This window comes from Triticum aestivum, chromosome 3D (genome assembly GCF_018294505.1).
Source record: "Triticum aestivum cultivar Chinese Spring chromosome 3D, IWGSC CS RefSeq v2.1, whole genome shotgun sequence".
Lineage (NCBI taxonomy): Eukaryota > Viridiplantae > Streptophyta > Magnoliopsida > Poales > Poaceae > Triticum > Triticum aestivum.
This window is the reverse complement of record NC_057802.1, coordinates 426,926,803-426,941,710: the sequence shown is the minus strand read 5'-3', so window position 1 is coordinate 426,941,710 and position 14,908 is coordinate 426,926,803. Positions and strand designations below refer to the sequence as shown.

Here is a 14,908-nt window from a genome sequence, read left to right as displayed (position 1 = left end):
GTGGAGGATGAAATCCGCAGACAACAATAGGTCGAGAGGGATGACTATCCCTTTTAAATATCACAAAAGGCTCACTAGTAAACTGAAGACAAGAACTAAAAGTGAACACAAGTACAAGTCCATTTAGGAGGCATAGTTTATGAAGCAGAAAAGCTCGAACTCAGGAACGTATGACTTTAGGACGAAAATAAAAGTACTGAAATGCCAATCAACCGGAAGTTTTGGAGTCATCCTGAAAGTCTTTGGCTGAATCATAGTATCGACAAGTAACAGCTACTGTAAGACCGACATAAGTACTGAAAACCCAATCAACCGGAAGTTTTGGGATCATTCAGAAAGGCTTTGGCTGTATCATGGTATCAGACAAGTAACAGCTACTATAAGAACAGATGAATCCGCAATAGTATATCCATCTCATGCTGCAATTACCAGCTGTGTGGTCAACTGTTCGCCAAACGCCAGGTAGACTGTAGCCTAAACAGATGGTAGTACTGTATCAACGGAGGCAGAAGCGCAGTCTGCGGTTGGTTACCTGCTGCGGCGCATTGTGGCCGGGCGGAGCGCGGAAGACGTCGGCGTCGAGCGGCATGTCGATGGCCTGGCCGAGCAGCCGCCGGTACTCGCTGGTCTGGCCGGCCCGGCACGCGACGGCCAGCAGCAGGACGGCGCAGGCCACGGCCAGGGCCACCGCGCCGATCCGGTTGGCCAGCCCCATTCCCGCGGGGCTCTCCTCCTCCTCCTCTGCTCCGCGCCGCTCTGGTTCTTGGCTTCCTTCCTGTCGCGGCTTCTTGGAGGTTGCACTCCGGGGACGGGAATGGGATCGCTTGTTCGATTTCGTGACCAGTAAATAAAGATGGGTCAAGGCAAGAAGGCGGGGGATATGTAGGGGGAATGGAATATGCTCATCCGGGCTGCCAAGAAATAAAATCGGGGATGGCGACCGCCGGCGAGCATTGATTGATTACTTCATGGTTTGAACTTCGAACACGCACGCGGGTTGAGGTAGGACGGGGATTGTAGGGAGCGGCCAGGTTGGGACTTGTCGGCGATCGGAAGCCGCCAAGTGGAAGAGTGGGCCGGATTTTGGAGGGGACAAGAACTTCAGTTGTTTTATTTCTTTTATTTTTGCAGGCAAGGACCTTCAAACAATTGATTTTATTTAGAGCATCTACAAGCGGACTTGGCAAATCCATCCCTTCAAACGCCCGCGGACGCGTCCGGCCATACCCGCGGGCGCATCCGGACGGGCCCTCGTATTTCCGTCCCGGCATCCACATATCTCAAATTCAGACTCTCAAATCCATGCAAATACATGCACCTCAGATCATACAAGACAATGTCACACGTAAATAACAAATGTTAGTACAAAGCATAGATAGCGTTTACATAAAATTTATATTAAATACCAAACTCAAGCATTGTCTTCCTGGTTGTCATTGTGGGTCCACATGTGCTCCATAAGATCATTGAGTAGTTGTGTGTGCACATGCTAACCTCAAAGATTATGATGCATCTGCAGAAAGTTCATCAGCTGAGCCGCATGTTGATCTTCCGGGATTTCAACTTGTTCTCCAGGTGCTTCGAAATCATGAGTTTGGGCTACACCATCACCCCCATCCTCGACAATCATATTGTGTAGAATAACACAACATGTCATCAACTGCCACAAAGTTTCCGATTCCCACAGCGCTCCGCATAATTCCCCAACGAGCTTGAAGCACACCAAATGCCCTCTCCACATCCTTCCTAACCGCTTCCTACATTGTTGCAAAGTGGCTCTGTTTATTGCCACGCGGCTCGGATATGGTCTTCACAAACGCTGCCACTGATGATAGATACCATTGACAAGATAGTACCCCATGTTGTAGTCTCGACCGTTGACGGTGTAGTTGCACGGCGGTGATTCCCCATTGCAAAGCCTCCTGAGCACCGGAGACCGTTGAAGCACGTTAATGTTGCTGTGAGAACCCGACATTCCAAAGAAAGCATGCCAAATCCGTAAGTCATGTGATGCCACCGCTTCTAGTGTGATGGTAGCCTCTCTGGTGTGACCTCGATACATTCCCCGCAGACATTTGGGGCAGTTCTTCCATTGCCACTGCATGCAATCAATTAATCCGAGCATTCCTGGAAACCCCCTTGCCTCTCCAATAGCCAACAACTTCTTCGTGTCCTGCGCATTTGGTTCTCTGAGATACTCAGGTCCAAACACCTCCACCAGGGCACGGGAAAACTTGACAGCAGTCTTCAGGCACGTGTTCTCCCCGTCCTGACCATCTCACCAACGACATCCAAGTGCAAGCATCCTCAGAGAAGCCGTGCTCTTTTGCTTGGCCGAGAAAGAGAGTTGGCCGTAGCAATCCCTTGTGAGCTTGAAGTAGTCGTCGTGTGCCTCCACTCCCTCCACAATGCGCAAAAACAATAGTTTCCGCATGCGAAAACGGCGACGAAACCATGGATCATCGGGAAAGTAGGTTTGGGAGCAAAGTAGTCCTTGTGCTGTAGCTTTGCTCCGGACTTGGACAAGCCTCCCACTTATGATTAACCCCTCTCGCAAGTATCCGCAACTACGAAAAAAGAATTAAGATAAATCTAACCATAACATTAAACATGTGGATCCAATTCAGCATCTTATGAAGCAACGCATAAACTAGGGTTTAAGCTTATGTCACTCTAGCAACCCATCATCTACTTGCTACTTCCCAATGCCTTCCCCTAGGCCCAAATCATGGTGTGTCATCTAGTCGACGTTCACATAACACCACTAGAGGAAAGGCAACATACATCTCATCAAAATATCAAAAGGATACCCAATTCACATGATTACTTATAACAAGATTTCTCCTGTGTCCTCGAGAACAAGAGTAACTACTCACAAATCATGTTCATGTTCAAGATCAGAGGGGTATTGAATATCATTAAGGATCTGAACATATAATCTTCCACCAAATAAACCAACTAGCATCAACTACAAGGAGTAATCAAGACTACTAGCAACCCACAGGTACCAATCTGAGGTTTTGAGACAAAGATTGAATACAAGAGATGAACTAGGGTTTGAGATGAGATGGTGCTAGTGAAGATGTTGATAAAGATTGGTCCTCCTACGATGAGAGGATCGTTGGTGATGATGATGTCTTCGATTTCCACCTCCCGGAGGGAAGTTTCCCCAGCGGAATCGCTCCATCGGAGCCATAGATTGCTTCTGCCCAGGTTCCGCTTCGAGACGGCGGTGCTTTGACCCGAAAGCCTTCTCTTTATAGCAGAAGATGGGCACCAGAGGCCAGCCAAGAGGCCCACAAGCTCAGGGGGCGCGCCCCTGGGGGTAGGGCGCACCCCCAGGCTTGTGGCCACTTGGTTGGTCCCCTTCTGGTATTTCTTCGCCCAATATTTTTTATATATTCCAAAATAATTCTCCATAAAATTTAAGGACATTTGGAGTTGAGCAGAACAGGGGTCTCTGATTTGCTCCTTTTCGGTCCAGAATTCGAGCCGCAGACATTCTCCCTCTTCATGTGAATCTTGCAAAATAAGAGAGAAGGTGATACGTCTCCATCGTATCTACTTTTCCAAACTTTTTCCCCTTGTTTTGGACTCTAATTTGCATGATTTGAATGGAACTAACCCGGACTGGCGTTGTTCTCAGCAGAATTGCCATGGTGTTATTTTTATGCAGAAATAAAAGTTCTCGGAATGACCTGAAACTTCACAGAGATTACTTTTGGAATAAATAAAAAATATTGGCGAAAGAATCAACCAGAGGGGACCCACACCCTGTCCACAAGGGTGGAGGGCGCGCCCTCTGGTCTTGTGGGTCCCACACACCTCCACCGACCTCAACTCCAACTCCATATATTCACGTTCGGGGAGAAAAAAAATCAAAGAGAAGGATTCATCACGTTTTACGATACGAAGCCGCCGCCACCTCCTGTTCTTCCTCGGGAGGGCAGATCTGGAGTCCATTTTGGGCTCCGGAGAGGGGAAATAGTCGCCGTCGTCATCATCAACCATCCTCCATCACCAATTTCACGATGCTCACCGCCGTGCATGAGTAATCCCATCGTAGGCTTGCTAGACGGTGATGGGTTGGAGATTTACCATGTAATCGAGTTAGTTTTGTTAGGGTTTGATCCCTAGTATCCACTATGTTCTAAGATTGATGTTGATATGACTTTGCTATGCTTAATGCTTGTCACTAGGGCCCAAGTGCCATGATTTTAGATCTGAACCTATTATGTTTTCATGAATATATTTGTGTTCTTGATCCAATCTTGCAAGTTATAGTCACCTACTACATGTTATGATCTGGCAACCCCGGAGTGACAATAGTCGGGACACTTCCCGGTGATGACCGTAGCTTGAGGAGTTCATGTATTCACTAAGTGCTAATGCTTTGGTCCGGTACTCTATTAAAATGAGGCCTTAATATCCCTTAGTTTCCAATAGGACCCTGCTGCCACCGGAGGGTAGGACAAAAGATGTCATGCAAGTTCTTTTCCATAAGTATGTATGACTATATTCGGAATACATGCCTACATTATATTGATGAATTGGAGCTAGTTCTGTCTCACCCTATGTTACAACTGTTGCATGATGAATGCCATCCGACATAATTATCCATCATTGATTCATTGCCTACGAGTTCGTTTCATATTGAGCTTTGCTAAGTTACTTTTTCGTTGCCACTGTAACGATTGCTACAAAACTGCTACTGTTACTCTTGCCACTGTTACCGTTACTTCCATACTACTTTGCCACTAAATACTTTGCTACATATATTAAGTCTTTCAGGTGTGGTTGAATTGACAACTCAGCTGCTAATACTTGAGAATATTCTTTGGCTCCCCTTGTGTCGAATCAATAAATTTGGGTTGAATACTCCACCCTCGAAAACTGTTGCGATCCCCTATACTTGTGGGTTATCAAGACCTTTTTCTGGCGCCGTTGCCGGGGAGCATAGCTCTATTCTCTGAGTCACTTGGGATTTACATCTGTTGATCACTATGAGGAATTTGAAAGATCAAAGAACCAAGATTTTTCCCTCAACTACGAGGGGAGGTGAGGAACTGCCATCTAGTTCTGCCCTTGATTCACCTTCTGTTTTGAGTAAACTTGCGACACCTGCACCTGCTATTGATTCTGATATGTCGCATGTTATTGATGATGCCACTTCTGCTATGCATGATGCTTATGATGAAACTACTTCTCTGCTTGATAATAATGTGCCACTTGGTGAATTCCTTGATGAACAACTTGCTAGGGTTAGAGAGAATGAAATTACTGAAACTGATGATATTATTGAAACTGAAGATTATGATTCTCCCCCTAGATATGAATTGCCTGTTGTACCTGAGGGTTATATTATGGATGAGGAAACTGCTAGAGACTTTCTTGCTTGTAAGATAGAGATGATCTTAAGAAACTGTTAGCTAAGCTGAAAGAAAAGTCTTTAAATGCTAGAATGCAATATGACCCTGTTTGCTACTTCACATATCTCTGTTACTGATAAGGATTATGATTTCTCGGTCGGTCCTGAGTTAATTACTTTGGTTGAATCTGATCCTTTCTATGGTTATGAATCTGAAACTGTTCTGGCACATCTTACTAAATTGATTGATATAGCCACCCTATTTGCTCATGAGGAAAAAATTCGCTATTACTATATTCTTAACTTGTTTCCTTTCTCGTTAAAGGGTGATGTTAAGTTATGGTTTAATTATCTTGCTCCTGATTGTGTGCGTAGTCCCCAGGATATGATTTACTACTTCTCTGAAAAATATTTCCCCGCTCATAAGAAACAATCTGCCTTACGGGAAATATTTAACTTTGTGTAAATTGAAGAAGAAAATCTCTCACAGGCTTGGGGGAGGCTTCTCCAATTACTTAATGCTTTGCCTGATCATCCTCTCAAGAAAAATGAAATACTTGATACTTTTATAACGGACTAACCGATGCCTACAGAGACCACCTGTATAGTTGTGCTGGCTGTGTTTTCAGGGAAAGAACTGTTGAGCAAGCTGAATTGCTATTGAATAATATATTGAGTAATGATAATGATTGGACACTTCCTGAACCAACTCTTAAGCCAACTCCGAAGAAGAGGTATTCTATTCCTTAGTCCTGAAGATATGCAAGAGGCAAAGAAATCTATGAAAGAAAATGGTATTAAAGCTGAAGGGGTTAAGAATCTACCACCTATTGAAGAAATACATGGTCTTGATAACCCGACACAGGTAGTAGAGGTAAAATCTCTCCATAGATTTGATGAAGGTGATATTCCTCATAATAAGTCTGCTAGTCAATGCTTGGATGAGTTTGATAATTTTATTGTTAAACAAGAAAACTTCAATGCTTGTGTTAGTAGACAATTGACATGTAATGCTTACATGCTTGACCACTTGGGTGATTATATGAGTAGAACCGTTAATGATCTTAAGATTATTAGTAAACATGCTTCCATGGTTACAACTCAAGTAGAACAAGTACTTAAGGCACAAGATGATTTGCTTAATGAGTTGAATAGTAAGAATAATGATAATGCTGTTAGGGTTATGACTAGAGGTGGTAAAATGACCCAGGAACCTTTGTATCCTTAGGGTCATCCTAAGAGAGCCGAGCAAGATTCTCAGAGAATTAATACTGATGCACCTAGTCCTAGTAATAAAAAGAAAAAGAAAACTGATAGGACTTTGCATGCTTCTAGTGAACCTGTTGTAGATACACCTGAGAATCCCAATGATATTTCTATTTCTGATGCTGAGACACAATCTGGTGATGAACATGAACTTAGTGATAATGTTAGTAATGATGTTCATGTTGATGCTCAACCTAGTAATGATAATGATGTTGAGGTAGAACCTGCTGTTGATCTTGATAACCCACAATCAAAGAATCAACATTATGATAAGAGAGACTTTGTTGCTAGGAAACATGGTAAAGAAAGAGAACCATGGGTTCAGAAACCCATGCCCTTCCCTCGTAAGCCATCCAAGAAAAAGGATGATGATGATTTTGAGCGCTTTGCTCAAATGATTAGACCTATCTTTTTGCGTATGCGTTTGACTGATATGCTTAAAATGCCTCCTTATGCTAAGTATATGAAAGATATTGTTACAAATAAAAGAAAGATACCGGAAGCTGAATTTCCACCATGCTTGCTAATTATAATTTTAAGGGTGGAATACCAAAGAAACTTGGAGATCCGGGAGTACCAACTATATCGTGCTCCATTAAAAGAAACTATGTTAAAACTGCTTTATGTGATCTTGGAGCCGGTGTTAGTGTTATGCCTTTCTCTTTATATCGTAGACTTGAATTGAATAAGTTGACACCTACTGAAATTTCTTTGCAAATGGCTGATAAATCAACTGCTATACCCAACGGTATTTGTGAGGATGTGCCTGTTGTGGTTGCAAACGTTACTATCTTAACGGACTTTGTTATTCTTGATATTCCCGAGGACGACAGTATGTCGATCATCCTTGGTAGACCCTTTTTGAATACTGCAGGGGCTGTTATTGATTGCAATAAAGGCAATGTCACTTTTCATGTTAATGGTAATGAGCATGCGGTACACTTTCCGAAGGAACAACCTCAAGTTCATATTATCAATTCTATTGGAAAATTTTCAACTATTACTATTGGAGATTTTGAATTCCCTCTTCCTACTGCCAAAAAGAAATATGATATTCTTATTGTTGGGGACATGCATATTCCCGTTGAGGTAACCTAGTGTTATTCGAAAATTCTCCGATTTCATGTTATTCGGAAGTAGTTTGTTAATAAGACTTGATCGACCTTTTTTTGACAGAAAGACTTTAAGGGAACCCCCTACAGTATAATTGGTGCAACAAACCCAAATTGCAAGTACCGTGCCTTGAACTTGGGTGGGTGGGAAGGCATCAGCCCCTTCCCACCACTAGGCTATGCCTTAATGGATTCCTTTTGATGGGCATGAGATGGATGAATTTAGAAGGCACAACTTTCTGTACCCACCTTTTACTTTCTATTATTTCGATTAAATAAAGCAAAATAGTATTTTCTGTTTGTTTTCTGAATTATCCGTGAAATAAAAATGTCCCGGAAATAAAAGTTCTCCAAATGCCCTGAAAATTTAGTATGATTTTTTGTAGAATATTTGAGAATTTCTGGCACTGAGAACACACCAGGGGGATGCACTAGTGGGCCACAAGGGTGGAGGGCGCACCCTACGCCCCTGGGCATGCCCCCTGTCTTGTGGGTGCCCCATGGGTCCCCTCCACTTATTCCATCACCCATCCACTTCGTCTTTCTCCAGAAAAAATCATCCAATAGCTCAAACTCGTGTTCTTGCTCATTTTGCTGCCATTTTTGATCTCCTTGCTCAAAGCTCCATTCACAAAACTGCTTTGGGGGATTGTTCTTCGGTATGTGACTCCTCCAATGGTCCAATTAGTTTTTGTTCTAGTGCTTTATTTATTGCAAATTTTTGCTGCTGTGATGACCTTGTTCTTGAGCTCGCATGTCAAATTTATATGGTCCAAAGTAGTTTTGATGCATGATTTAGCCTCTAGACACTTGTAGGAGTAGTTGCTATCAATCTTGTTGAGTTTTGGTTCACTTTTATTTTGAGTCACTAAAAATTTCAGAATTTTTCAGAGGAAGAAAAATGTCTAGGAAATGTACCAAGGTGGTTCTTCGAGGAAGCAAGCACCAAGGCTCACGATACGTGAGCCGGACCTTGAACCACCAAGGGAAGCTCAAGTGCAGCCTTGGGAATGGTCGTCAGATGAATTTATGGTTCATGCAGGCTTCAAGGATGAATTTGATGCGTATGTACGAAATGCTGATCTTGAGGACTTCGTATCAGGTAAGTGTCAACAATACCATTACCTCATTGATTCCTTTGTGCGGAGGTTTGAATTTTCATCTAAGCGCAACACCCATACTGTTTTATTTGATCTTTATGATGAATCATATACCATGGACCTTGAAGATTTTAATACTGCTTGCAAAATCCCACAGTGGGGCCTTCTTACTGAGCCTCACAAATCTGAATACAATGATTTCCTTGCTAGCATCACTGTGGGAGAAACTAGAAATATCACACAAGCTACCATAGGGAGCATTCACTTTTCTGCCATACATTATTTTGCTCTCTTTATAGGTAGATGCATTAACGGTAAGCATGAGCATTGCCACCTTTGCGTTCCAGATCTTAGTGTCCTCAAGTGTGCGGTGTTAGGTGATAAACGATATAACGTGGGGGATATTATTGCGAGGAGGTTACATCTTAATGCTAAAGATGGAGATTTATTTGGTGGAATTTATGAAACTCGTTTAGCTAATTATCTTGGTGTATCCATAAGAGGGAATGACACTAAGTTGCCACCTGGTTTTCTAGATTATAATGCTATCGTACGTTACCAGTTTCTTGAGAGGAACGAACAATCCCTCCAGTACCGATTGACAACCCACAAGTATAGGGGATCGTTTGTAGCCTTCTTCGATAAATAAGAGTGCCGAACCCAATGAGGAGCTAAAGGTAGAACAAATATTCCCTCAAGTTCTATCGACCACCGATACAACTCTACGCACACTTGACGTTTACTTTACCTAGAACAAGTATGAAACTATTTTGTAGGTGTGATGCTAGAACTATTTAGCAAGAATAAAACTAGAAGTACTTTGCAAGATAATAAAAGTTAGGTGTTTAGAAAAAGGTTTTGTGTCAACAAGAAAGTTATTTGTCCCTAGGCAATCGATAACAAGTATCGGTAATCATTCTTGTAATTTTATATGAGGGAGAGGCATGAGCTAACATACTTTCTCTACTTGGATCATATGCACTTATGATTGGAACCCTAGCAAGCATCCGCAACTACTAAAGATCATTAAGGTCGTGAAAACCAACCATAGCATTAAGTATCAAGTCCTCTTTACTCCCATACGTCATACCCCACTTACTCGGGTTTAAGCTTCTGTCACTCTCGCAACCCACCATAAGCGAACCATGAACATATTGCAACACCCTACAGCGGGGGCACCTCACGTTTGTGCGAGAACAGAGGGCACAGTAGGATAGCACCATAAATTAAATATACAATCATACCAACCAAGATCACGATTAACCCATAGGACAAAATGGATCTACTCAAACATCATAGGATAACCATAGATCATTGGGAAATAATATATGGAGTTGAGCACCATGTTTAAGTAGAGATTACAGCGGGGAGAAGGGGTGTTACACCGCTGCGTAGAGGGGGGGAGAGTTAGTGTTGACGGTAGCAAGATTGTTGATGTAGATCGCCATCCCGATCGTTGCCCCGGCGGCACTCCGGCACCACCGGAAGCGAGGGGGAGAGAGAGAGCTGAAGGAAATATGCCCTAGAGGCAATAATAAAGTTATTATTTATTTCCTTATATCATGATAAATGTTTATTATTCATGCTAGAATTGTATTAACCGGAAACATGATACATGTGTGAATACATAGACAAACAGAGTGTCACTAGTATGCCTCTACTCTACTAGCTCGTTGATCAAAGATGGTTATGTTTCCTAGCCATAGACATGAGTTGTCATTTGATTAACGAGATCACATCATTAGGAGAATGATGTGATTGACTTGACCCATTCCGTTAGCTTAGCACTTGATCGCTTAGTATGTTGCTATTGCTTTCTTCATGACTTATACATGTTCCTATGACTATGAGATTATGCAACTACCGTTTACCGGAGGAACACTTTGTGTGCTACCAAACGTCACAACGTAACTGGGTGATTATAAAGGTGCTCTACAGGTGTCTCCGAAGGTACTTGTTGAGTTGGCATATTTCGAGATTAGGATTTGTCACTCCGATTGTCGGAGAGGTATCTCTGGGCCCTCTCGGTAATGCACATCACTATAAGCCTTGCAAGCAATGTGACTAATGAGTTAGTTGCGGGATGATGCATTACGTAACGAGTAAAGAGACTTGCCGGTAACGAGATTGAACTTGGTATTGAGATACCGACGATCGAATCTCGGGCAAGTAACATACCGAGGACAAAGGGAACAACGTATGTTGTTATGCGGTTTGACCGATAAAGATCTTCGTAGAATATGTGGGAGCCAATATGAGCATCCAGGTTCCGCTATTGGTTATTGACCGGAGACGTGTCTCGGTCATGTCTACATAGTTGTCAAACGCGTAGGGTCCGCACGCTTAACGTTCGGTGACGATTTGTATTATGAGTTTATGTGATTTGATGTACCGAAGGTAGTTTGGAGTCCCGGATGAGATCGGGGACATGACGAGGAGTCTCGAAATGGTCGAGATGTAAAGATCGATATATTGGACGACTATATTCGGACGTCGAAAAGGTTTCGAGTGGTTCGGGTATTTTTCGGAGTACCGGGGAGTTACGGGAATACGGGGGGAGAAGTATATGGGCCTTATTGGGCTTTAGGGGAGAGAGAGAGGCATGCCGCGCCCCCCCAATGACTAGTCCGAATTGGACTAGGGGGAGGGGCGGCGCCCCCTCCTTCCTTCTCTCCCCTCTTCTCCTACTCCTACTACTTGGAAGGGGAGGAATCCTACTCCCGGTGGGAGTAGGACTCCTCCAGGGCGCGCCATAGGGGCCGGCCCTCTCCCCCTCCTCCACTCCTTTATATACGTGGCCAGGGGGCACCCCATAGACACAACAATTGATCTCTTGATCTCTTAGCCGTGTGCGGTGCCCCCCTCCACCATATTCCACCTCGATCATATCGTAGCGGTGCTTAGGCGAAGCCCTGCGTTGGTAGCAACATCATCACCGTCATCACGCCATCGTGCTGACGGAACTCTCCCGTGAAGCTCTGCTGGATCGGAGTTCGCGGGACGTCATCGAGCTGAACGTGTGCTGAACTCGGAGGTGTCGTACGTTCGGTACTTGGATCACGTTCGGTACTTGGATCGGTCGGATCGTGAAGACGTACGACTACATCAAGCGCGTTGTGCTAACGCTTTCGCTTTTGGTCTAGGAGGGTACGTGGACACACTCTCCCCTCTCGTTGCTATGCATCACCATGATCCTGTGTGTGCGTAGGAATTTTTTTGAAATTACTACGTTCCCCAACAAGAGCCCCCTCCTTCTTCTTCCTTGGCCTCCCCCCTAGATGGGAGGAGAGTCCCCCCTCTGGTCCTTGGTCTCCATGGCGGCGGAGGGGCGGGAGCCCCTCTGAGATTGGATCTCCCTCTCTGTTCTCTTCTGTTTCGCATTCCCAGATCTGGCCGAAAACCGTTTCTTATATTCCCGGAGATCCGTAACTCCGATTGCGCTGAGATTTTAACATGATTTTTTTCTGGATATAAGCTTCCTTGCGCCCGAAGTAGAGCTCCAACCAATGTTCGAGGAGGGCACAACCCACCACCACGCGTCAGGGGCCTCTAGCACGCCCTGGTGTCTTGTGGGCCGTGTGGGCCTCCATTTGCGGTGCTTCGAACTCCCAAAAATCACATATATTCCAAAATAATTCTCCGTAAAATTTGATTGCATTTGGAGTTCCTTTGATATGGATTTTCTTCGATACAAAAAACATGCAAAAAAACAGGAACTGGCACTGGGCACTGGATCAATAGGTTAGTCCAATAAATCATATAAAAAGGTGCTAAAAATATGTGAAAGTTGTATAATAATGGCATGAAACAATCAAAAATTATAGATACGACGGAGACGTATCACCGATTAATCTTTGACAGACGGCGTGCCATCCATATTACCCTGCTGCTCCTGCCTTCTTTAACTTTCAGGTAAATGGGAGATATTTTATAACTAGAGAGGGGGCAAACGAGTATGAGAGAACTGCAGAGGCTGCTCGCCTCCAGGAGGCAGCTCGCCAAGCGGTAGCTGCCGCAGCACAATACGAACCCAACTATGATTTCGGATATTATCCGGGCCAGTGGTGGCCCTAGACCAACTTAGGCCAAAAGCTTAAGCTTGGGGGAGTACGTATTTCTCGCTGACATTACATTCATGTTCACACACTCATTTCAGTTGTCCATGTTCATACTTTTTCATTGTATATCCATGTTAGTTTATTTCTTTTTTCTCGCTTTCTTCTTGTGTGTTTGAAAAACCTGAAGAAAAACCAAAAAAATTAGTTGTAGTTAGTTTACTTTCCATGCTTATTTAGTTGTAGTATTAAAAGAAAACCCAAAAAGATTTCTTGTTCTTCTTTTGCTTGTTGGGAGCTTTCCCGTGTAAATAGTTTTTCTTGTTCTTGTTTTACCTTCTTCAGAAAAACAAAAACTCCAAAAACATTTCAGTGTGTTTCTTTGAAATTCTTTTCTTTTCTTTGGGGTCGAGAGGAGAATACCACGATGAAAATGTTGAGTGGCTCTCATATGCATTATTGTTGATCTAACAAAGAGCTCATATTACCTTGTCTTCTCCTTTGAATAAATGTTTGCAGATTCCAGCTTAGTCCAATGCACGTGCATTATTATTATTATTATTATTATTATTATCCACACCGTTCAGTTGTGCAAGTGAAAGGCAATAATGATGATATATGATGAAATGATTGAGATGAGAAAAAGCTGGTATGAACTCGACCTATCTTGTTTTTGTAAATATGATTAGTTCATCGTTCCTGATTCAGCCTATTATGAATGAAACATGTTTGCAATGACAATTAGAGATTATATTATTCATGCCATGCTTAATTAGCTAGGAGTTTATAATGGTTTACCTTGCGTGCCAACATGCTTTTAAAATGGTTGTGATGTAGTATGATAGGATGGTATCCTCCTTTGAATGATTCGAGTGGCTTGACTTGGCACATGTTCACGCATGTAGTTGAAACAAAATCAACATAGCCTCTACGATATTTATGTTCATGGTGATTTATATCCTACTCATGCTTGCATTCAATGTTGGTTAACCTCAATGCATGTTTATGACTGTTGTCGCTCTCTAGTTGGTCGCTCCCCAGTCTTTTTCTAGCCTTCACTTGTACTAAGAGGGAATACTGCTTGTCCATCCACTTCCATAAACCCAAAGTTGTTCTATATGAGTCCACCATACCTACCTATATGCGGTACCTGCCGTTCCAAGTAAATTTGCATGTGCCAAACTCTAAACCTTCAAATGATAATCTGATTTGTATGCTCGAATCGCTCATGTAGCAACTAGGGTTGTCAATATCTTCCATGCTAGGCGGGTTATTCTCATGATGAGTGGACTCCGCTCATCATTAACGAGAAAATGCTGGTAACCGGGATGCCCAGTCCCATGCTCAAATCAAATCAAAATAATTCCAAACAAAACTCCCCCAGGACTGTTGTTTGTTGGACGGTACCGTTGTTTCGGACCAACCGTGGAATGTGCTTGTTGGTGGTGGGGGAGTATAAACTTTACCATTCTATTTGGGAACCGCCTATAATGTATCTAGTATGGAAGATACCGAGATGTCTTGGTTGTTATGTTGACAATCAAAGCATACCGCTCAAAATATTATTTATCTCTATTTCAAAAACTTGAGCTCTGGCACCTCTGCAAATTCCTGCTTCCCTCTGCGAAGGGCCTGTCTATTTACTTTTATTGCTGAGTCATCATCCTCTTATAAAAAGCACCAGTTAGAGAGCACCACTGTCATTTGTATGCATTGTTCTTAATTGATAGTGAGTATGACTGTGATTGAATCTGTTTTACCATGAATTACAATGTCTAGTCAGTCCTTGATCTTCAGGGGTGCTCTGCATTTATGTTTTGCGGTCTCTGAAAGGGCTAGTGAGAAACCATTTTGTTATATCTTATGATGATTGTTTTGATAAAGTGTTGTCATCCAAGATTTATTATTATTGCTCGCTAGTTGATTATGCTATTGATATGGGTAAATGTGAGACCTAAATTTATTGTGAATACGGTTAGTTCATAATCTTTGCTGAAAACTTGAATG

The 14,908-nt window shown here is 43.0% G+C and overlaps 1 protein-coding gene across 1 annotated transcript in view; it reads right to left on the bottom strand.

Moving 5' to 3' along the window:
* LOC123079357 (purple acid phosphatase 2) overlaps positions 1–1,084 on the bottom strand; it is a 4,661-nt gene extending 3,577 nt beyond the window's left edge. The window contains exon 1 of the mRNA XM_044502122.1: positions 533–1,084. Coding sequence (XP_044358057.1) covers positions 533–715 — 183 coding nt within the window. The 5' untranslated portion in view covers positions 716–1,084. The remainder of the gene's footprint in view (positions 1–532) is intronic.
* Positions 1,085–14,908: the final 13,824 nt, after the last annotated feature.